Source organism: Zalophus californianus, chromosome 3 (assembly GCF_009762305.2).
Source record: "Zalophus californianus isolate mZalCal1 chromosome 3, mZalCal1.pri.v2, whole genome shotgun sequence".
Lineage (NCBI taxonomy): Eukaryota > Metazoa > Chordata > Mammalia > Carnivora > Otariidae > Zalophus > Zalophus californianus.
Genome location: NC_045597.1, coordinates 107495900 through 107522209, shown reverse-complemented (window position 1 = coordinate 107522209; position 26310 = coordinate 107495900). Strand labels below are relative to the sequence as shown.

The window sequence follows — 26310 nt, the reverse complement described above, 5'->3', positions numbered from 1 at the left end:
GAAAACATAACAGTAAAGCAGCATGAGCCTATACATATAAACATAGTCATCATTTTAACACTCCACTGGGACAAGCCATATTACGAAGATAGATTGTGTGCCAAGCCCTAAAGCTTAAGCAACTGGGGCTCTGGGGAACCACACAGGCCTGGAACCCAGGTTGGAACGGCCATCACAGGCTCCTCCGAGGAATGCAGCTCTCCATCCAGGGGAAAATCAACAACTGTTAACAGAAGCAGATTTCATTTGGCTAGAGGTTAGGAGGAAATAAAACTCCACAACTTTTTTTTTTTCTGTATTTCCCGGCAGAGGACAGCATGTTTCTAAACATCAACACACACCCAAACCTAACAGACATTGAAAAATAGGTTTGGGGTATTTTTAATTTATGTGAGGGAATTGGATGATACATGGAAAGGGAAGGAATATAAAAATGTGTGTGTGTGTGTGTGTGTGTGTGTGTGAGTGTGTTAGTCTACTTGACTTTAGTATAAACTTTGAGTGTTTGAGCTAATGAAATAGAAGCGTATATATATATATATATATACATCCTTGTAAATTTAAAACATCTTAGAATTTTTTCTCTTTCTATTTATTGTCTGAATTCTCCCCAAGTGATCTATAAATACTGTGTATCTGAGCATTATCAGAATCTAGTGGAAGGCCTTTCTGTGATTCCCAGTAACCTTCAGGCTTCAATCCAAACCATTTAGCAAAGCACACAGGGTCATTCAAGGTCCAGGCCTTGCCCACCTGTCTAGTTTTCTCTTTCTCCCCTTCTCCATCACACTCTACATAGAATTTTATAAATGCTCCTGACTTTGTTCAGATTATCTTTTGTCCCATTCTACTTCTCCCCCTACCCCCGCCTGACTTTTTTTTTTAAAGATTTTATTTATTTATTTGAGAGAGAGAGAATGAGAGATAGCACGAGAGGCAAGAGGGTCAGAAGGAGAAGCAGACTCCCTGCTGAGCAGGGAGCCCGATGCGGGACTTGATCCACGGACTCCAGGATCATGACCTGAGCCGAAGGCAGTCGCTTAACCAACTGAGCCACCCAGGCGCCCCCCACCCCCTGCCTGATTCTTAATCATGAGCAGAACTCTTTTCTTTTCTTCTGTTATAAGAATCCATGGTGCTCTCTCATTTTCATAAAAGACCAAATTTTACCATGACTTTGCAACAGAATAAAATAAATATTATACTTTATTCAAAATGAAACAGACTGAACAACAGTATTTGAAACACAAAAAGCAAATGAGTTTATTGTTACTTCATGATTATTATATGAGCTGATTCTTTTTTTTTTTTCCTTCTTAAGCTCTACAGGAGAAAAGACTTGCAAAAAGGTAGAAATGGTACAGTGGTAAAGAAAGGAGGCTCTAAGTTTAATTATGTAGGCTCAAATATCATCTCTGCTGCTTATCATCTGTATAAATACAGACATACTGATTTGTGGGTTTTGTTTCTATGAAATGGGGTGCTCTCAATAAGCAGTTTTGCTTATTTTTAATCAAAAATCAAAAGGAACAGATGAGTGATCTTTGTTCACTGGGCTTTAATCCATTCTAGTATGATGAATTTGAAGCACAAGCAAAATCAAATGCCATATAAACTACTGTTTACATGCAAGGTGTATGGAATGGGAATTAAAAATAAAAAACAGGAAAGTGTGAAATTGGTCTTGGCATTCTCCTTAGAATTCTCTGTGAGTCGAAAAAAGCCCCGAGTCCCTTCCACAGGGGAAAAGATGTATAACAACGTAAAGCATCATGTAAAATCTGAGAGCTTATAAATCTCTAAAGCTTATCCATGAATTTCCTGATTCTGCAGACACCAGAATAAGCGCCCCAGTCCTCTATAATTGTTTTTTAAATTGAGTCTTAAAGAAAATTATGGACATTAATAGATGAAGGGAATCCAAGTTTGGGGGAAAAATAAAACTGGGATCAGGAGGGTTACATTAGTGACATGTATGTAAGCATTATGAAAGGGAGAATTGTTTTATCACTTAGATTTGAATATTTATAATGTGTTATTGTATTTCCCTCTCTAGACTATATTGTCATTTTAAACTTATTATGATCTGGTATAAATAGTATACCCACCCATAAAAATTTAGACACGAGTAGTTCAGGAAGAAGAGAGCTTCAGGGAAATAATCACATTTGTATTTAGATTTCATAAGATAAATGTTTATTTAGAATAAGAAAACAAATGAGTAGACTCACTTATGAAGTACAAATAGATAAACCAAACAATGCCAAGCGAAGCAAAGAAAATGCAAATTGAATTAAAAAATAAAAAACTCAGACAATAGCAGCATACTCTCCTTTCATCGATGCCACCTTGATCTGTGTAACCACAGCTTATTTCCAGCGGTAAATAACGTTGAGCTAAGAGGCTCGGGTTCTATATGTAAAGTCGCCACACTGTTGGATCACATCATACTGCTTCTTCTGAAGCAGCAGTTTACCTTTTGCAAGTCTCTTTTTTGAATCAGGTTAATCTATCTAAATTTCTTAGTTTATATAAATCTTCTTGAGAATTTCCCATTGGGTCATTGAGTTAATGATTTAACACGACTTCAAAGAACCAGATCTTTGAAACCAAATCCAAAATATGTTTAAAAGAGTCAAAGCATGACTTTTACAATAATTAGTTAAACATAGAATTCCTTTCATTATTATTGACATTCTTGAGGCAACATAGTACCTGAAGAAATAAAGGATGGGAAGAGGAATAGAAATATAGTATAGAATTTGGTATATACCATTTAATTTTATTTAAGCTAATAACGTGTTTCTTCAGTGAGGTACTTTTAAATGTAATGTATTTCTTCTCAAAATTTCCTTATGTATCACTATCCTGTTTCTTTATTTACTTAGCATGCTGATTATTTCCAGAAATAATCAAAACGATTACCTAGAAAGATAAAATATTATAAAGAGGAAGGACTTTTTTAAAAAAAGCAGAAAAAGATTTAGCAATGTAAATAAATCTGAGGGTGAGATTGATCCAAATAAATTCATATATGAAAAATGACATAGGGGCACCTGGGTGGCTTGGTCGTTGGGCCTCTGCCTTCGGCTCATGTCATGATCCCAGGGTCCCGGGATCGAGCCCCGCATCGGGCTCCCTGCTCAACCGGAAGCCTGCTTCTCTCTCTCCCACTCCCACTGCTTGTGTTCCCTCTCTCGCTGTCTCTCTCTCTCTAGCAAATAAATAAATAAAATCTTAAATAAAATAAAATAAATGACATAAATTTAGCTCTAAATTATGGGGCTATTGCAAAGAGAGAAGCATGATGAATTTCAGGATTATTCATGGCTATTCATAAGATGGACTTATAAAGAAGGAATACTAATTTGCAGAAGGGAATAAAATTAGTACTACTATTGAAGCAAGAGTGAAACCAGATTTTCTCTACAGCTTTTCAGAAGTAGATTCAGAAACAAAAGAAAATGTAGTTCGCAGCTGACCTACTGTCCACCTCCACCAAGGAAAACACTCCACTAGGGAAAGTACAATAAAAATGAGTATCTTCATCTCTTCATTATCATAGGAAGCTGTTAATACATATAATATATGTTAGTATAACATATACTATATATTAATGTATTGTTGCATATGTTATATATTATAACATAACATATATGTTAATATATATAATGTATTATAATGCCCCATATAAAGCAGGTAGCAGTTGTTACCTTGCAAGGATGCTAGCCCAAGCATCTTACTTTTCAAGGAACTGGAAAATCTAGATATTGTTTATAGGAAATCTTCAGATTTTTAAGAGGTCAATAGTATGTTTGCCAAATTAAACATATTGAGGGACAGATTCAATATATGAGCTGCCAGTCTTCAACTCTTATTTTACAGAATGCAGAAAAGTCAATAGACTATACCTTCATTATTAAGTATTCGGAATCACTGAGTGACAATTACCTGAAATAGAGCCTTTATACATTATTGGCTGAGCTCATACTACAGGTTTTAAAATTCAGCTGAGCCAACATGTGTATTTTGTTTTCAAGAAAGTAGAAGTAGTCAGTAGAAGAACCAAAGGCCATTTCACCGCTGCATGACAGTTGGCTTCCTCACCATGGAATCACGGAACTCTATTTGATTTATCTCCTTTGCTCTTCCTGAATATTGAAATCACGTAGGATTCTCAAATTACCTTTAAAAAGGCTCCAGGTCTGAAGACTTCACAATATCTTGTTTATGAGACCTGTCCCAGCATTCTCTACCACCATAGTAGTTAGGTCATACTGCTAAAGAGTACACTCTGGGGGCGCCTGGGTGGCTCAGTCGTTAAGCGTCTGCCATCGGCTCAGGTCATGATCCCAGAGTCCTGGGATCGAGCCCTGCATCGGGCTCCCTGCTCTGTGGGAAGCCTGCTTCTCCCTCTCCCACTCCCCCTGCTTGTGTTCCCTTTCTCACTGTGTCTCTCTCTGACAAATAAATAAATAAAAATCTTGAAATTAAAAAAAAACTAAATAAATAGCACACTCCGCAGATAACAAATTAACTATGGTGGGAGTTTGCTGTATCACATTCCATATATATCTCCTGAATGGGCACAGACTCTACCATCTTTGTTGATTTTGTGTGTGGAGGCAAGCATTTTATTTATTTATGTATGTATTCATGTATTTATTTTCAATTTATAGATTTTATTTTCGATTTATTTTAGATTTTATATGTCAGAAAGAGAGCACAGGCAGGGGAAGTGGCCTACAGAGAGAGAAGCAGGCTTCCCGCTGAGCAGGGACCTCAATGCGGGACTCCATCCCACGACCCTGGAATCATGACCTGAGCTGAAGGCAGACGCTTAACCGAGTCATCCAGGCATCCCCGCAAACATTTTGTTTAATCATGAAAGTCAGAATGATTTGCATGACTAGGAAAGTAGAAAAAGTCTCTTCTTGGAAGGGACTTCAAAGCCATCCTAAACTCAATGCCTTCTCTGTAAGTTGAGTGGGATGAGTAGAAGTGTTTTTTGCAGTGGTTACTTTTAAAACTTAGTCCTATAGATTTTCTGTGAATTGGAATAGCTAAGTTCTACCAAAACAACTTTATTCCTGCTACAGTGGGGCTCATTTTATATATATATTTTTGCTGTTGTTACTGCTTTAGAAATACTTTAGAGGTAAGTCTGTTTTGTGCATCTTTATAATATTGTATCACCTGACATACTACAGTTTTTGAAAGTCTTTAAATTGAGAAAAATTCAGGAAATGAATATTTATATCATAGAAAATAACAGCAAAAATAACAAAATTTTGTAGCTAAAATATTTACAGATATCCAGTTTATTTCCTCACAACAACCCTGTAGACTCTTATTGGTAAACACATAGAGGTCTAAAAAGATTAAGTAACTGCGTTGGTGATATAAATGATATTGTTAGCTTTGACCTCAAGTGAATTTAATCGTAACTCATAACCACATGATTCCTACCAAACCAGCCTTAAGTAATGGGTAACTCACCTGAAACTGTTTTAAATTTATCATAATGATATAGATTAATTGCTATTATAGATGCAATGTAGATAAATTGCTGAATATAGCTGTAGGAAATACGCAACAAGTTTATTACGTTAAAAATTCGATTTAGAGGGGCACCTGGGTGGCTCAGTCGTTAAGCGTCTGCCTTCAGCTCAGGTTATGATGCCAGGGTCCTGGGATCGAGCCCCGCATCGGGCTCCCTGCTCCACGGGAAGCCTGCTTCTCTCTCTCCCACTCCCCCTGCTTGTGTTCCCTCTCTCGCTGTGTGTCTCTGTCAAATAAATAAATAAAATCTTAAAAAAAATTAGATTCAGAAAAATATATACTAAAATCTATTTTACAACAGAATTTAGAGATACTGGTTCATATGATATTTCATAATATTAGATATTAGTAAAAATTTAAAGTACTGCTAATGATAGCCATATTCAATTGTTATACTGTAAAGCATCCATGTCCCCAACACTGATGTTTCCTTATTCTCGCTTATGCAAGAATTTAACCTGTAGAATTTAACCTATATTTTCAGTGAACAGGTTTTGAGGAAGACTATTATCTGGGAATTGTATGAGTTATTAATTGATAAGTTGAACTTGAATTCGTAGCACCTCAAATTCTTATGTGTGACTGTTCTCATTCTAGAATTGAAATCTTATGTCCTAAATAATTTGTTTATTATCTGGAGCTTTTTGTTTGTTTGTTTGTTTTCAAAATTTTGGACATTATTCTTCAAAGATATTGTTAATCAGTAAGTACTTATGATTTTTTGGTTATTTACCCATTACTAGTCTGAAAGAAGTTGTCTGAAGAAATGTCAAAAGACCAACCAAAGACTTGACATTTAGTGTAGAGTGTGAAATCTCATATATGCCACAGCAATAAGCCCTTTAAAGATCTCATTCTTGAGGTTCTAATACAAATCACAACAGAAAATCTACATATCTTCCCTTTTCCTAATGTATGTGGCACTTTCAGGAATTCTGTGGGAGGCAAGAAACATCATTTCCTCTAATCATTAATGTTTCTAAAATGAATTTGCAAATATCAGAGAGTATTACAGCTATTAAACAACTAAGGTGAAAAATATATTCTCTCTGGCAGCATACTAATGCCTGAAAGGAAAAAAAAAGTGAAAAAAAATCTTCAAATAAAATAATAATTTCTCTCCTATCTTCCCCCCTCTGCCTCTCCCTCCCTCATTTCAATTTAAGAGATTCATTCTCCCGCTGGTTGTAACGGGAATGAATTTCAGTGCCATCCCGATGGAAACTGCATTCCTGATCTGTGGCGCTGTGATGGGGAAAAAGATTGTGAAGATGGTAGTGATGAAAAAGGCTGCAATGGGACATTACGACTGTGTGATCACAAAACCAAGTTTTCCTGTCGGAGTACAGGTAAGCAGTACATGGGTTCATCCTCTACCTTGGGGTTCCTGGAGGTAGAATCCCTTTGGCCCATCCTCAGTGTGTATCTTACCTGCATAAAAAAGGTTCTTGTGTTTCTAGTAAGTTTGCTCATATTTTACATATGATAATAATACTAGCTAACATTTATGGAGAACTATCTATGGGCCCAGTACCACTCTAAAGAATGTTTTCTCCGTGAACTCATCTCATCATCCCAACTCACAGTGAAAAAACTGAAGGCCAGAAGGGTTTTTAACATGCTCAAGTTAAAAAAAAAAAAGTCAAAAAAACAGCATGGGGGAATTGGGATTTGAAACCATGCAATCCTGGATTCAGAGTCTGAAATGTCAGACTCCAGAAAGAGAGATAAGTATGCTAAACCCACAGACAGCATTCCTTTTTCCATAGATAAATCCTCACCCTAAAATTTCATGAAGATGAATGAAACGGAATGGCAGAATTATATACATTTATTTTCAAGTACAGTAGATTCTTAAATTCAATTGTGCTGTTGCTAGATTTCATTAAGATAAAGGTCATGACTGTCGTTCAAAACTGTAAATAGTTTTGAAAGTCATTGAGGCTTTTATATTTTTATGATGTTATTCTATTATTATGACTGTTCCATTTTGTTTTTCTACATAGAGTAGGTTCTACCTGACATAATAAACCAACTTATATATTTTCCTCTTTACACCAGATGATGAGTTGAAGTTTAGTGAAAAAAAATATTGCAATTAACTACTGTGGTATAATTGTGAAGTGGGTTATATCATCAATCAAATAATCCATGGAAACAATTCCTATAGATTTCAGGATATATTATGGAATCATCTCTGGGATGAGGTGAAATTGTTTTTTGAATTGCCTCATTGCTTGGTAATTCATTTTGCTCTTTATTAAGTATATGAACCAAAAGGTAGAATTGAAAAGTTATCACAGCTATGATTAAGCAAAACTCTGGAAACCACATGGCCCATGGGCATCTAAAAATATCGAAAGAAATTATGTTTCTTTATTTGGACACACTTCCTGTTTTCAATTAAGCATTCAACTAAGAAATAAAGAGATAAATATAAGCTAACATGGGTATAGAGAAATAAATACTCCTGAGGCTCATTCTTAATGAGGGAGTTGTGTTTTCTAAATGGTTACTTTTCCAACAATATTTTTTCACAATTATGTGACTCTTTTCAATTGTTACATTAAGTGTCTTAGTTTGGGGGTTATTGGTTAAAAAATGTGACTTTAAATTTAGAAATTATCTTTTTGGAACATACTGTATTGATTGGAATGTAATAGATGAATAACATGTTAAATAATAATGTAAGGAGAGAAAAACCTTTTTCTATACCCACATTAGATTCATTGGCTGGGGCCCTTTAAATTAGACAGACAACAGATAGATTAATAAGAAAAGAAAGAAAAAAACAAGTTTATATATACATACATCACACATGTGGGAAAACTCAGTGATGAGTAACTCCAGGGGGTGGTTGGAACTTGGGCTTATATAGAATCTTAGCAAATAATGGTAAATTTGTGGAAAGGTGAGAAAAGAAAGGAAAAGGACTTTGAGTTTATAGGGATGGCAAGTTGTAGGTAGGTAAATATATGGGGGAACTAATAGATGATAAGGGCTAGTTAATAAAATGTGTGCAGGTCCATTGTGACTGATTTTCTATTTTCTCCATGGCCATAAAACTTCTCTACAAAAGGATTTATGGCAGTCCTCATTTCTCAGAAGTTTTATGCTTATAGTCAGACTAGGGAAACTATGGGAAGGCTTCTTTCTACATCTGTTGAACTTCAAATGCTTTCGGCTGAAAATAATCCTTATGTAAAAGTAGCATATTTGGGGGATAGTGTATTTTGATTCCATACCCTGGGTATCTCTGGAAAATTGGATTCTGAGAGACAGTTTTATGTGTGTTGACTTGAGATTTGGATTATCCATTTAATAGTGTTTTTAATGAAACATCACATATATGTATCAGTCATCATGTAAACCAAAATTTAATGTAAAAAAAAGCAGAACTGAAATAAAATTTATGTTGCATTATCAGAGGGAAATACAGTATAACATGGTGACTATAGTTGATAATCCTGTACTGTATAACTGAAATTTGCTGAAAGAGTAGAACTGAAGTCCTCTCTCTCACACACACACAAATAAAAATAAATAGAATAAAAAATAAAAGCAAAATGTGAAAGGTAATAGTTTAACCATCAATCTGATTCTAATTTAATCTGTGGCTTAAGTATACTAAATCACAATATATCAAACTATTTGAGGAGTCATAACTCATAATTACATATGCATATTTATGAATATTGCAGATATTAAAGAGAACCACATATATAAATATTAGACTGAATATATGTACATGTCTATAATGTTTCTAATATTTTTAAGTTTACTTTAGTTTAATTAGTAACCCAATCGCTTCTTGGCCTTTTGGCTAAGATCAAATGTAGTATTTGTTCTTAACAGTTTAAATTAGAAGCCTTACAAGCTAAAAGACCTTTAAACTACCCAAGATGCTGAATTCAGGGTTCATATTTATTTTTTTAAGACTTCCAAATGCTATCTTAAACATTTAAAAGTTTTCAGGGTAGTCAGTTTACATTTGGTGGTTACAGTGGCTTTTCTTTTATACATAAATTGCCATCTTTTAGAGTAAAAGTCTAGACACATTAATAAATTACTTTATTCTTTTGAAGAAGAAAATGTGAGCTAAATTAAAATATTGTACAATCATTAATATTTAAGAGCTTCTAAGTAAGTAAATAAAAATAAATAAATAAATAAATATTTAAGAGCTTCTAATTTCAAAGGACCTACCTTTGACCAAGAACTACACTCTCTCATATCTGGTCCCTCACACCCAGACCAGTAAGTTGCAGTTATATTATTGCTGAGGAATCAGGGGAAGAAATTTCATGTCTACCTCTCATGGAAAAGAAACCCAGAGATGCATTCTTCATATTGGACAAAAGAAAATAAATATTTGATATTATACAATGATGGCAAGATTATGGGGAAAATAGGACCTCCAGCTGTTGGTAAGAATATAAATTTGGCCCAAACTTCTCACTTCGAGATATTCATGTAATGAACAGAAGGCGTAGGGCGCCTGGGTGGCTCAGTCAGTTAAGCATCTGCCTTCGGCTCAGGTCATGATCCCAGAGTCCCAGGATCAAGTCCCTCGTGGGGCTCCCCGCTCAGCATGAAGTCTGCTACTCCCTCTGACCCTCACCTATCTTGTGCACTCTCTCACTCTCTCTCAAATAAATAAATAAAATCTTAAAAAAAACAGCAGGAGTATGTGAATATATATACAGAAAGATTTTCAGTGCAACATTTTGTTTTAATAGCCCCCAAACTAGAAATAGTGAATTTCTCATCATTAGGGGAACTACTTAATAATTATAGTGCATTCACACAATGAACTACTCTAATGTCATTAAGAAAGCATAAGAAAAAAATTCATAAAGATGTAATTTTAAGTTCACACTTTGTTAAAAACACATAAAGATGATGATAGAACAGAAGAAAATGAGAGAAATATGGTCATATTGACAAAATATATCTCTGATGAACTGAAATAAAATAGAATAACAAATGGTGAGCTGGGTTGAATCTGGATGCCTGATTGGATTGGATTTGGAGGCCAGTAGAGATGAACAGGTGTTCAGATCTTAGGTTTAATGGGAAATAAAGTTGTCCCACATGAAGCTGGGGACTGAAGCCAGGCTCACTGCTGAAAATCAGAAACTGGAATGGGATTCCTTTGCTTTTCAAAAGAGGGGGGAAAATTACTGCTGGTTGCTTCCTAGGACGGTTACTTAAATGAAGTTGTGTGCCTGGAGAGATGGGAGGACATAGGCATGGCAATCATGCCAAGCCTCTGGCTAGCTCAGGGACTGAAAGTGATAAAAAGACAAATACAGGATGTATTTTTGAATACATGGGGGGCAGTGATGAAGTGGGTTGAACTAGAAGCAGCAATACCCGTGATGAGTAAACACATAAAGTCAGAGAGAAAATTGAAAACTCCTATCCAAGATGAGATTGAAAAGAAATTTCTAAAATCCATGTAGAAAACCATCTCTTAAAATCAGCCATCAAAAATCAATCATAAGATGAATTTACTCAAGATTAAGTGAAAATGAGATGTTTAAATGACAGATCTAAAAAAAAAGAATTAAAATAAGTATGTTTGAGATCCTCAAAGAGAAAAAAAACGGAAAAGAATATCCCTAAAGTTACATAGGTATATAATATATTGATATAAATATGAGCAGAATAATTGTAATAGAAAATGGTGGAAAATGATGCCTATTAGACTTGAGAATGAGATATACCAACATGGAACTGCAAATAAACTCTAGGCTGGACACAGAGAAAACAAATTGGAAAATAATAATGTACAGTTTACTCAGAAACATCACAGAAAAAAAGAAATAAAAAAAGAAAAAGCAGTTCAGGTTTATGTTGGAAGCTACAACTTAAAGAAATTCCATGAGAGAATATAGGTATTAACAGAAAAGACACACACACACACACACACACACACACACACACACACACAATAACTAAGTTTTCCCTAAATTGAAGAACTTGATTCCTCATAAAGAAGTACATTCAGACTTTTGGGTAAAATTAATGAAAATAACCCAAACTTCAATAAGTCATTTTGAAATTGCAGATCATCAGATACTGAAACTACCACTAAGAAAATCAGATTATCTAAGAAAATACTAAGAAATGCCACAAGAAAATGGAATAATAAGAAGCTGAGGGAAAAACACTTACAGGTTAATATTCGATACCCAGGTAGAATATTATTCCAGATAATTAGTCATACAAAGTGCTTGGCATTTTTCCACATAAAGCCTTAGTAAGAAAATTATTAAGGCAATAAGAAAATAAGATTTAGTGAGAAAATGAGAAAGATAAGTTTAGGGAACAGAATAAAATATTGATGAGATTAACAACAAGAACAACAAAACCAACCAAACAATTTAATGATAAAACGGCAATCTTCAACAAAGATTTTGCAGTCTAAATATCTTACATTAAATAATATACTATCAACTTTTGTATAACAAAAATTATAGGAACCACAATAAGAAAACCATATTAGAAGCAAGAAATTTTACTTATTTATTCTAGCCCATGAAAAATCAAATGGAATAAAAATAAGTAAGAATGTAGAAGATCTAAAGAATTAATGCTTAGAGCAAATTAATAAAAATATAATTCTATTCTTAGAGGTAAAAAAATGAACTTCTTTTATAAGGCTCATGAAATATTTTTTAAAAATAAGCATTTAGGGGCGCCTGGGTGGCTCAGTTGGTTAAGCGACTGCCTTTGGCTCAGGTCATGATCCCGGAGTCCCGGGATCGAGTCCCGCATCGGGCTCCCAGCTCAGCGGGGAGCCTGCTTCTCCCTCTGACCTTCTCCCCTCTCATGTTGTTTCTCTCTCTCCCTCTCTCTCTCTCAAATAAATAAATAAAATCTTTAAAAAAAATAAAAATAAGCATTTATTGTCACAAACAACTTCCATAAATTCCAAGAAGTAGAAGTGATGCAGATAGAATTTCCTGATCATAGTATAATAAATCTAATAATTATGAAGGTAAAACCACCCTTGCATTTAGAACTTTAATAATAAAAACACTCATTATCTTAATTTTAGAGGGAATCAAACTGAAGTTGTAGAAATTTTAGAAAATAAAGATTTGTACATATCAGAACATATGGAATATAAATAAAGCATTGCTGAAAGGAAAAATTCATAACTTTGCACATTTTTATGTGATGTCCCAAACTCTTAGTGATGTTTTAACCTTTAATAACTTCAGAAGTATAAATGCTATAAAATCACCAAAAACATCATCTGAAACTTTATTTATATTTAACACATTGTTAGTTTTGTGAATCTTAAATAATGAATGTTTAAGTTTTTTTTATATTTTTCTTAAAGATTATTTATTTATTTAACAGAGAGAGACACAGCGAGAGAGGGAACACAAGCAGGGGGATTGGGAGAGGGAGATGCAGGATTCCTGCTAAGCAGGGAGCCCGATGTGGGGCTCGATCCTAGGACCCTGGGGTCATGACCTGAGCCGAAGGCGGACGCTTAACGACAGCCACCCAGGCGCCGAATGTTTAAGTTTTTTTCTAATAGTTTCTAGTAGTTGCCATCTTCAACTAGAGGACCTGAAACAAAAAATGTTAATGTTAAAAGTGTTATATTCTAAATTTACAAAATTTCATGTAATTAAAACTCCATTTACAAAAGCATAATACATTTAGATAAACTTTCAAATAATATTTATGCTTGTAACATTTATATTTTTAAATTTCTTAAAGGTTAAAACTGCTATAAGACTTTTTAGTACCTATATTCACATTAAAATTTTTTAAAAAATATTTTTTAACAATATGTAGGAGAGACAGTATTCACCAATTCTCCTTCGCTTTATTTTTCAACTCTCTTGCCATTAGATTGGGGCCAGCCGACTAGCTCTAGCCAATGAACTATATCATTTCCGTGCTAAGGCACTTAAGCTAGAAAGTGAGCTCTTTTTTTTTTCCTATCCCAGTGACCTTTTAAATTATGGGTCTAAAGAGCATATATACAGGTTTTAGTTTGTTACTGCAGCTCATCTTATCCTGACTAGTGCAACATCTAACTCAAGAAGTTCAGACATAACAACAAACCAAAGGAAAACAGGAAAAACAGATTAATTTTTAAATTTAGAAAAGAGAAAGAAAAATAGCATGATTTGAAAATTCAAGAATTAGGTTTTTGAGAGAATAACCAAAATTGCTAATATGTTAACTGACCTAATAAAGAAAACATACTGAAAATCCAGTGTGTAAATGAGAATGTGAAATTAATTAGAGATGCTAAAAATTTATACAAATTAAAGAAACTATGCAGTGTCATAGAAATGAATATAAAACTTGTCTTAATAAAATCATGCATTCATAAATATGCATTTCACAATTTATTCTAAAAGGGAAAGTGCAGGTGATTTATTTTATAACAATAAAGAAAAAAATCAATTTATCTGTCCCCTCTCATCATTCTTCCAAAAGCTCCAAGTCCAGTAGAAAACTTCTACCAGATATCTAAGTAACATTGTTAAAGTGCTGTTTCATCTCCTCCAGAGCATTCAAAAGGAATAAAAGCTTTTAAGCTATTCTTTTAAGCAACATAGTATTGGTTTTATAACTCCCCAAAGTTAGTGCCTCCCATACACACAAAAATTATAAACTTTGTCTCTGATGACCATTACTACCACCATTCTAGACAAAGCATGAACAAATCTAACAAATATTAAATGAATAATTCTCTATGAAAAAAAAATCCTCCTCTCTTTAAAAGTGAATATGGTCCCAAACTGAAGAAAGTAGTTAATATAGAATAAATGGGGGGAATATTTGCAACACATATCATAAATAATTATATATTCTGATACATAATAACTCTTTGGTATCATTTTTTTAAAAGACCAACTACCCATATAAAAGTGGGCAGAGTTCACAGAAAATGAAATACAAAAGTCCGTTAAACAAGTGAAAAGGCAATCACCCTCACCCATGAGAGAAAGTCAAGTCTTTAGTAGGATTGCATTTTTTTCTTTCCTTTTTTTTTTTAAGATTTTATTTATTTATTTTGTCAGAGGGAGAGAGAGGCAGGCAGAGGGAGAAGCAGGCTCCCTGATGAGCAAGGAGCCCTGGGATCAGGACCTGAGCTGAAGACAGATGCTTAACCAACTGAGCCACCCAGGCGTCCCTGCATTTTTTTTTCCAAAATCAGATTGGTGATTATTAACAAAACCAATAATACCCTATGTTGGTGACAGTAGATGAAGCAGACACTGATGTCAGTAAATATTGATGAAACTATAAGGAAGGCCATTTAGCAATATGTATCTATGTTTAAAAATGTAAGTACACTTTCACAATTCCACCTCTAAGACTTTATCCTACAAATATACTTAATGCATCGGAGGGGTGATGTGTACTAAGATATTCATTTAAATTATATTTTTTAAAGATTTGAATAATGCATTCAATAAACTTAAGTCAGTAAGTATATAGATACCCTTACCTATACCCCCAAATAATTGACAATGTACAGAAAGCATTCTCCATACACAAAAGTCAAATTAGAATTCAGAATCAGAAGGATTAGAAAGCCAGGGCACCTGGGTGGCTTAGTTGGTTAAATGTCTGTCTTTGGCTCAGGTCATGATCCCAGGGTCCTGGGATCGAGCCCCGCATCAGGCTCCCTGCTCAGTGCAAAATCTACTTCTCCCTCTTCCTCTGCCCCTCCCCCTGCCCCCCCTCAAATAAAGAAATAGAATCTTTAAAAAAAGATTAGAAGACCATGAATTTCAAAACTAAAATCATACTTCAAACTTATCAACAGATTAATAAAGAAACCCTAATATCTATCTATATATATCTATATATAGATATATATTTAAATATTTAGAACTGAATGACAATGGGATATACTGCACAATTAAATTTCTGTGAAAGCCTTTTTTTTTAGTAGACTTAATTTTTAGAACAGTTTTAGGTTCATAATAAAAGTGAGAGGAAACAACAGAGTTCCCATGTACCCCCTGTTACCCCTACACACACAAAACTTCCTTTACTAACAACATCCCACAACAGAATGATTTATTACAGTTGATGAATTTGCATTCCTACTTTGACACATCACCCAAAGTTCGTAGTTTACATTAGAATTTACTCTTGGTGTTGTATAAACTATGAATTTGGACAAATGTGTAATGATATGCCATGTGCCACCATAGTATCATACAGAGTGGTTTTGCTGCCCTAAAAATCCTCTGTGCTCTGCCTATTCATATCCCCAACCCCTGGAAACCACTGATGTTTTTACTGTCTCTGTACTTCTGCTGTTTCCAGATATGATATAGTTGGAATCATTAGTATGTAACCTTTTCAGACTGGCTTCTTCTTTCACTTAGCAATATGCATTTAATTTCCCTCCATGTTCTTTCATGACTTGAGAGCTCATTTCTTTTTAACAATGAATAATATCCCATTGTCTGATGTACCACTTTTTTTTTTTATCCATTCATCTACTGAAAGGTATCTTGGTTGTTTCCAGGTTTTGGCAATTATGATATAAACATCTACTATAAATATCTGTGTAAAGGTTTTTATGTAGACACAAATTTTCAACTCATTTAAGTAAATACCACAGAACACAATTGCTGCATCATACGGTAAAAATGTGTTTAATTTTTTAAGAAGCTGCCATACTGTCTTCCAGAGAGGCCAAACAATTTTACATTCCCACCAGCAATGAATGAGGAGTTCTTATTGCTCCATATCCTCATCAGCATTTGTTGTATCAGTATTTTGGTTTTTAATCATTCTAATAGGTGTGAGGTGATATCTCATTGTTGTTTTAATTTACATTTCCTTAATGACATATGATGTTGAACACCTTTGATACTGCTATTCATTGCTAAATTGTTTTTAATAGCTAAGTGTCACAAACAACCTAAATAGGCCAAAATAGTGCACTAACTGGGAACATTATGGTATATCCATACAGTGAATACCTTGCAGCAACTTTAAAGATTGGAAATCACTGTAATACATGGTCATGGACATTTCTTCTGATTAAGTGTTGAGAGGAAAGTGAAGGAAAACAATAGGGAGCATAGTATATAACACTTTTTTTATAAAATTATTTTATAATAAAAATATATTTCTAGAGAATTCACAAGAACTTGTTATCAATGTTTTCTCTGAATAGGGGGAATGGATGACTAGGGAAAAAGAGGGAGACAGTGTCATACTTGTACAGTCCCTTCTTATGATTGACTGTTTTTCCAAAAGTGATGGTAGATTGGGGCTGACCCATATAATTTTCCATTCAAGATTCCTTTGGAAAAAGCAACATACATTTTCAAGTCAGGTCTGAGGGTAAGGTTAAGAGTTAAGGATTAAATGCTCTTTAGCAAAAGAAGTAACAAAACTAACAACTGCCACGCATGCGGATTTAACTCTGACATTGGCTTAGCCAACAGCTTGCTCTGTGGTGATCCTCTGTGTAATGAAAATCCTCTGTGGGCTCCTGTGAACTGCAAAGTGTTACTCTTTTCTGTGATTACATTGTTTTGTTTTCCTTCCCCACTGTTATATCAATAAATACAAAGTGAAATGGTGAATTTAATCATTGTTTAAAAGCAATCTGGAGTAATTAGAACCAAAAATTTCCTACAGTAGAATAGTGATTTTGTTGGAATTATATGACGAACTGTTTATGAAGAATTTCTAAATACAGCACTGCCCCCCCCCGCCTATATCCAACTCCATGGAATAGTTTTACTTATTTTTGATGAAAATAATGTGGCGAGAACTCCATTGTCTATATGTTGTGAAGCTAATAAAGTACTTGCTTATAATGCTTATTAGACTTATATATTTCTCTTTTGATTTCTCCCAGTGGCAGTTTTAAACATTTGCTGTAGGCTATCTCTGTTCTCTTCAATCCTGAACTGAAGAAGAAAGTATCTTTGCCCAGAAAGGCTTTTCTTTAGATATTGATCCTATGACCTCTTACTTCCTATGGTACCTTAGTCACTTTTCTTGCTTATGTTTTCAGTTCTTTTCTCCACATTAATTTTTCTTCCTCTCTATAAAATATCTAGTCCAATAACCTCAAAAGCATTTTTTTGAATTTATTATTTTTTTCTGTTTTCCTCCTTTCCTTCATCAAATAATCTTGTGTAGTACATCTAGAAGTCTTTCTTTCACTTATTCATTCTTTCACCTTTTGCAACCTAACACCCTATTTATATCTTTGATGGAAATTGCTGTTTCAGTGGTTACCAGGGATAATAACTATGTGAGTTCAGATAAATTACCAAACCTCTCTTTCAGTTTTCTAATCTGTAAAATAGAGATAATGATGATGTTGATAATGATATCATCATCATCATCATAAATAGAACATACAGTCAGTGCCTAGAACACAATATGAGCTTGATGAATGATAACTTTGACTATTAATACTGCTTTTTGATTTCTTTCTCTGTAAGATTTGACCTTTCTCTGCAATACATGTCCTCTCTTTGAAACCTTTTCTTATGAGCTCCCATATGGATTGTCCTCTATTCATTTACCATTTAGATTTTTTTTTATTTCACTTTTCGTTTTGCCTGCCCCTTACATTTAAGGTAAAAGAAAAAAAACTTGTTGAATGCATGTGTTTCAGACATTGTGTAGATTTTTCTCTTAACTTCTTTTGCTCCTTCTCATCTTTCTGCAAGGTATCCATAGCAATATCTTCCGTTCCCAAAGTTTCAATCATCACTTCAAGGTAAACATCTCCCAAATCCCTACTGAAATTCACCCCACACTTCAAACTCATTTTTTTCCAATGCTATGCTGCACATCCCACTTTTTTTCTGAAGCCAGAAATTTTTCCACATTTCTCTATTTATGTTAGAAATATCTTCAATCCCCTAAACATTTGGATTTAAAGCAGAAAGTGCCTTTTGACATCCTAACTTGTCATCATTTTTAGATCCTACTGATGTTATGTCTACAATTTCTCTACCATCACCCATTTTGCTCTTTCCATTCACATATCGCACCATATGGTAAACCTGCATTATCTGTCCTTCAACCACTGTGTGGTCTACTGTTTTCCTCTGACAATAGCTGGCTTCAATCCATTCTACACATAACTTTGGCTCCCTCTTACCTCATAAACTGCAACCGTAGCACATAGTTTCTCAAAATCTTTCAATGGTTCTCTATTGTTTAAGATTAAGAGACACCTCATGAATTAGCATTCAACATTTCATGAACTGTGACTTCACACTGCCTTATTATTGCTTCTGGGGCAAATCCCACCCTTTCCTGACTTTATGACTTTACATAGGAGTTGCATGTTATGTATGGATTAGATTCAGCAAATAACACTAAAACCCCATGTGTTCAAAATGGCCATTGAAAATCATCCATTAAACTCAATATACATGTTTCTGTGTATATAGTTCTGATGAAAATTTGCACATATAGCTATGCTATTAAGAAAATACTGTTTAGCATAAAATAAGGAATAAAAATGCAAAATGGAATTTTATAGTGAATTCACTCAGAAATGGAGGGAAGACAAAATTAGAGTTGATTTACTTCAACCATCAATGCCCTGACACATTCCTATTGAGTAGTAAGAGTAATCAGCATGCTATTAAATTATCTCTTTTTCTGCTTTACTTGCCTTTTGTTTTGCAAAGCATATATTAAGACTGTATACTTTAGTCAGCTACCTATATGATTTTTTTTCTATTTCCAGATGTAATATTCACTGGCACCCTTCAAGACCCCTTTCCGATAACATCTCAGTAAATCTTGTTCTCAACCTTCCAGTCATTTATATTTTATACCATTTTGAAATTCCATGGCACTCTGTGATTGTTACATGGCTTTTATCTTATTCTTTATATATATATATATATATATATATATATATATATATATATATGTTCAGTGTGGAACATTTGTCACTACTAGACTTATTGCTCCACAAGGTCAGAAATTTGTCTTTCCCATCTTTCTATATTTTTCAGTAGCTAGGCAAACACATTATACTCAATAAATAATTGCTGAGTTGAATTGAAGCCAACATTGTTAGAGAAATAATATGTATGTAGTGTTAAAGTTCAGTAGCGTAAACTTTTTTTAAAAGATTGAAATTTAAAAAGACATTATGCTTGGGGAGCCTGGGTGGCTCAGGTGGTTAAGCGACTGCCTTCAGCTCAGGTCATGATCCTGGAGTCCCAGGATCGAGTCCCGCATTGGGCTCCCTGCTTGGCAGGGAGTCTTGCTTCTCCCTCTGACCCTCTTCCCTCTCGTGCTCTCTCTCTCTCACTCTCTCTCCTCAAATAAATAAATAAAAATCTTTAAAATTAAATAAATAAGTAAAAATAAAAATAAAAAGACATTATGCTTATATTGAGTAAACCCATTTGGATTTTCTCAAAGATTCACTTCTTTTCATACCCATATTCTTTTTTTTTTAAGATTTATTTATTTACTCGAGAAAGAGAGAGAGTGCAAGTGGGGGAGGGAGAGAGGGAAAGAAATCCTCAAGCAGACTCCCTGCTGAGCACAAAGCCTGACACAGGGCTCAATCCCAGGACCTGAGATCATGACCTGAGTCAATCAAGAGTTGGATACCCAACCAACTGAGCCACCCAAACACACCCATACTCATATTCTTAATATTAACTGCCAATCACATCCCAGAACCAAAATTATCCTGTTATAACATATGATGTCTTTTATTAAGATAAAAATGAGTCAAGCGTTTACAAAATGATAAATCTATTTTTTAAAAAGGCCAAAATAATTTAACAGAGAAAGAGTAACTCTAGAATTAATCATATAAATTTATTTTGGTAAAGCAGTACAATTTCTAATGATTCCAGAAACTCTTAGTTTCCCTGTAGCTGTTGACTTTGTACTGACTTTTATCCTAAACTATATATTTCAAGGTAACACAAATAAAAATAGTTCTTATAATGTCCTGAGTGTGTATATGTGTGTGTGTGTGTGTTTATGTTTGCATATATGTGTGATTTCACTATGATGATACCAACATACTGATTATTATTTCTGTTTGTTGCTGTTTTGTTACTTGGTCATTCCTATTCTCTTTGCTTAAAGGGCAAAACTGCAGTTTCCATAATATTCTGGCACATATAGTTATCAATAGAAAACATCATTATAAATTGATTATATTTATATATAATCTATATCTCTCTATATATAAATAGAAAAGATTATGTAAAAACTTAACTTGATAATAAACACCTATTTTCAGCATGTAGTTTTAAAGTGTAATTAGTAAAGACAAAGTAATTGACTTGGTTATTTGAACTTAAATGTGAACATTTAAAAATTATTTTTAAAATTTTGTTTTTTTAGATATTGGATATTTTATATTTTCCATAACACAGTTTAATATTATTAATCTTCATTTCATTTTTGTAATACAAATTTGCCCTAAGTCTCAAGTTTCTTATATATAGAAGAGGGAGATTAAACAAGGAAATTTGTAATATTTATTCTTTCAAAATATTACATCCAATGACTTGGCTATGTAAGGATTTGTCTTAATATGAATCAAGTAAAAATCAACACTCTTTAGCCCTACTTACTATGATCATTTGCTTTTAGGTTTTCCCCAATTAATTGTCATGAATTAGAAATTTAAACTTATACCTGGTATGCCCTTTTAATCCACATTTTTGCAAGAATTAAAACCAAACAAATAAGAAAGGGGAAGCAAATACATTTCAAACATCCCCTGAAAATCAGAGAGGAGAGAGCTATTTAAACTTGTAAATTTTATCTAAGATGTTTATTCATATCTCTGGAAACGTAGTCTGAGTTACAATCACTACTCATTTGAACGATTTTCCTTTACATTTTCCAGGCAGCATTTACGTCAGGGATAGAAAATAGGTTTTACTGCTCTTCGGAATCTAAAAGCTTGATAGTGGTTTATGGACAGGTTTGTTGAAACAATACTAAGATTAATCTGGAATCAGCAACTAAGCATGTCATGGTAAATTAGTGATATCTGAAAAAAAGAAAGAAAGAAGGAAGGAAGGAAGGAAAGAAGGAAGGAAGGAAGGAAGGAAGGAAGGAAGGAAGGAAGGAAGGAAGGAAGAAGGAAGGAAGGAAGGAAGAAGGAAAGGAAATCACATCTTGATTTACCAAACAAAAATAGAAAGTACTCTATTACTCTTGAATTCTCCTGTCATTCTATTATACTTGCAGATGACTCCCTACAATTTATTACTTAAGCGCAAAATGCCATAATTTAGACTAAAACTATATGTTATGCATTGACTTTGTCTTGTTAACTAGATTATAAACTCTTTGGTGACAGGGAATGGGTGTTAGGACTTCCTTATATTTCCTAAAGTTCCCAGGGAAGTGTAAGTCAGAGTCACTTCAACATAGAATTTTCATCATGCATCTGTAGAAACTATCACACTTTATGGCACATGTGTATACATATCACCATCATTTTAAAAATGAGATATTTGGGGGGGAAGTCATGCAGAAATATGGTAGAAGGAAAATAAATAGCACAAATGGATTCAGTGAAAAATTTTCCTTTCCTACTCTAGTTTTCCAGCACTTCAAGTCTTCCTCAGCAGAGGCAATCATTGTTAGCTATTTCTTACGTAGCCTCCCAGAAAGAATTCATGCAGAGACAAACCTGTCCATATACCTATATTGATATGTGTATGGAATTATTGTTCTAGATATTGGTAATCACATAAATATCTTCTAACATATACGAAAACCTACTATATACTGGGCTTTGTGCCTTTTTTATTGATATGTTTTGGAGATTGTGTTATATTACCTTATGCGGCATTATCTCATTCTTTCTCACTCAAGTGTATAATTTCAATGCATGGATGCATTGTAATTGATGTCACCAGTCTTGCAATAATGATATAAACTGTTATCAGTCTTTTGCTAATATATACGAAGAAGCAACACGTCTTTGTATAGCATCTGTGTGCATTTGGGCAAACCTGTTAATGAGAAAAAACTAAAATTAGAATTACTCCAATGAAGAATTGATGCATTTTTTATTTGCTAGATTTCATAACATTGCTCTAGACAGATTATTCCAATTATGTAGCCCCCTCAACATTGGGGATGTTGCACACAACTTTGTCAAATCTATCCTTGTATTATCCAATTTTTTAATCTAAACCAATCTGATAGATTGAACCAATCTGATAGAGGAAAAAAATGGTATCAAATTGCTGTTTTAGCTTAGTTTTTCATCAAAAGATATTTTTGATCATCGTACATTTGTAAGTCATTATTGATTCATTGTGAATTTTGCAATTGTATTGGTTTATTGATCTTTATTTTATTTATTTGTAAGAGCCTTCTATATTTTAAAGAAAAAAAGCCCCTTTTTCAAAAATAATAAATTTTTTTCTCGTTCACCAATTTTGTGTTGAATTTATAGATAGACTATATTGTTACAATGTGGAATTAAAAGTATTTATGAAATTAAGCTTATAAATTTGTCCTTTATGTTTTCTGGATTTGTGTGTAATGAACATTTCAAGTTTTTGTTGTTTGGTTTTCATATCTATTTTATTCTAGAATGTGTGTGCAATTATTATTATTTTAAAATGATTACTTCTTTGATCCACTTAGAATATATTTTAGTGTAAGGATCAAGAGTCAGCTTTTTTTTTTTCCCTCCAGATGTCTAAGCAGTGTTCCTAACATCACCAATTTTATAATTCCATTATCTTTAATATTTTGAACAGCCAATTTTGGGGTATTTGATAACTGTATTCTTTTTTTTAATTTAATTTAATTTTATTATGTTATGTTAGTCACCATACAGTACATCATTAGTTTTTGATGTTGTGTTCCATGATTCATTGTTTTCGTATAACACCCAGTGCTCCATGCAGTATGTGCCCTCCTTAATACCCATCACCGGGCTAATATTCTATTCAATTGTTGATGTGTTGATTGATATTCTTTAAAAAATATTTTGACTACTGGTACTTTAAAATACTTCTAAATAGTTGGCATTTACAGTTCTTACTCATCAACTTTCTTCTCTTTTTTTGAAGACTTCAAATGTTATTTGCATTTTTATTTTCTTAAATTTAGGATAAGCTTATAGGATTGTAATAATATTGTTACTATTTTATTGGGATTAATTTGAGGGAAAATATTTTACAGCTCTAAATCTTCTCTAAGACCAAACTGTATCTTTATCCAAGACTTCTTTTGGGTTTGTTTGTAGACTTTTAAATTTTCTTCATATAAATTCTATACAGTTCTTGTGTAGTTTAACCTAAATACTTTGTTTTATGGTAGATTTTTAAATCCATCTTCTACTATAGTTGGTTGAGATATAAAACCTACAGATTTCTGTGTAATTTTTGAAACTAGCTATCTATTTTTTGAATTCTTAGTTTCTTATGCTTCTTTATTAGTTTTTATTGATTTTATGATTATATGATTATATTAACTTGCAGGTAATGATACTTTTCTAATTTTATACCTCATTTATTTCTGTTATCTAATTATATTAGATAGTATCTCCAGAATAATATAATAACACTGTTAATTTTATTTATGATGTAAAGCAAAAATTTATAATGTTTTTCTATTTATATCAAATTGATCAGTGAAGTATCCATCATTTCTTATTTTAAGAGTGTTTTCATCAATAATTAATGTTGATTATGAAATGCATATATATTAACTATGGAACTGATCATTTCTGCTTTTTTTTCTTATTTGACTTAATAGTATGGAAAATTATGTATTTCTGCAAATGAAACATCCTTTCATCAATATTTTATTTATTTTTATTTTTTTTAAAGATTTTATTCATTTATCTGCAGAAAGAGAGAGAGGGAGAGCATAAGCAGGGGGAGTGGCAGGCAGAGGGAGAAGCAGGCTTCCCGCTGAGCAGGGAGCCCGATGCGGGACTTGATCCCAGCACCCTAGGATCATGACGTGAGCCGAAGGCAGACACTTAACCAACTGAGCCACCCAGGTGTCCCTCACCAATATTTTAATTATTTTAAAATTTAGTAACCTTTAAGGTTGACATAGACATCTGAATATATAAAGACTCTATGACATATACAATCTAGTATTTTTCTTTTCCCTTTCATTTGCCCTACTCCTTTTATGAGTTGTGTATACAGTCAGCCAATAACAGTATTTATCTTCAAGTCCATTTTTTATTCACATTACACATTAACATTGCATAATCCAGAAAGATAATTAATTAGAAGAAAAAATGTAACCATTCTGGAAAGGAGGAATAATTTCGAGTGCAAAAAAGATTGACGAAGACAATGGCCATTGCTTTCTCTGCATTTCACATTATTACTTTTTAAAACTGCTGGCTAAATAATCATTTTTTCCCTTTCAAAGGCAATAAAGAAAAACATATTTCCATAACTTCTGTCTGTGTATCCCTTCGCTACCAAGATGTTTAATAACATTTTATATTCTTTTATGAAGGGGAATATACATGTCTAGGTGTGAGGAAGAGTTGAGGTCTTGGGGTTATAAATGTAAACAGAAGGACATTTTCTCCTGTGAAATAAATTGTTTTTCTTAAATTTAGGGCTGCAAAAGACACTGATAACATTTACCTGAATTTAGGTCTCTAAAAGGGACTTATATACAAATGTTTGTTTGAAGTTTGTTTTAAAGGTATCATAATGAAACTTTCAATTAGTCCACAGACAATAACTTGAAACCGAGGAAAATATTAAGGCTTTAACTCTAAGATCACTTTAACAAGGAGGGTGAGAGCTACTCAAATATGGTCATGAAAATAAACTGTCAGACTATCAGCAAATAGATTTCTTGCTAATAGCACATAGTTCTGCCTCTGACTGAAGATGGTAGTGACTATCCATTATGACAGTGACTTAATTACAACAATCAAATGGATGATGTTTCTGTTTCCTTAAGGGAGATGCATCAACAAAGCATGGGTATGTGATGGAGATATCGATTGTGAAGATCAGTCAGATGAAGATGACTGTGACAGTTTTTTATGTGGACCACCCAAGTACCCTTGTGCTAATGACACTTCAGCCTGCCTGCAGCCGGAGAAACTCTGCAATGGGAGAAGGGACTGTCCAGATGGGTCTGATGAAGGCGATCTCTGTGGTATTGCATGTTTCACTGATTTGCTTCTCTCTGGAGACTAGAGACGTTTAGTCCCCTTGCTGATACTTAGAGTAACATGCGTTCCTTCCATTTATTTTCTTTAAATGTAATGTTTAGCATTGAACCCTATCTCCATTTTTCAGGGACTGTAAGCTTATTAAAAGTTTTTAAAAGGTGATCCGAATTTTCTGAAAACAAAGCAAAAAAGGCTGGACTATAGCCAACTGACTTAACTGTATAATTGCACTCATCATTTAGATCTCTGGATGCTTAATGCTGTTTCCACAATTAAACTGATTATTTTTTCTTCAGTGAGTCATTCAAAACAAGAGAACCTTCTTATTCTGGACCTATGGGATGGAGTTTACTACCATCCAGTGGATTTTATCATACCTTCCAATCATTACAATAGAAGTATTTTTTTAAAAAGAGGAAAGGGAAGGAAGAGATTGAATAATAAAACCAACTGAATATTATTCAGGTTTATATAATTTTCTCTGAAGTTTTTAGTCCTCTTACAGTAGCTTTCTTTGGCATGCTGTGTTTAGTTAAAATGATGATTTCAGTCTGGTAGCGTTTGAGCTTTGAAATCACTTT

General features: G+C 33.5%; 1 protein-coding gene and 1 pseudogene across 1 annotated transcript in view; both read left to right on the top strand.

Annotated features, from left to right (window-relative positions):
* LRP1B (LDL receptor related protein 1B) overlaps positions 1-26310 on the top strand; it is a 1883216-nt gene that overhangs the window by 1187608 nt on the left and 669298 nt on the right. The window contains 2 exon segments of the mRNA XM_035726875.1: positions 6729-6911; positions 25513-25713. Of these exon segments, the coding sequence (XP_035582768.1) occupies positions 6729-6911; positions 25513-25713 (384 nt within the window).
* On the top strand, positions 9366-9506 carry LOC113921233 (annotated as a pseudogene).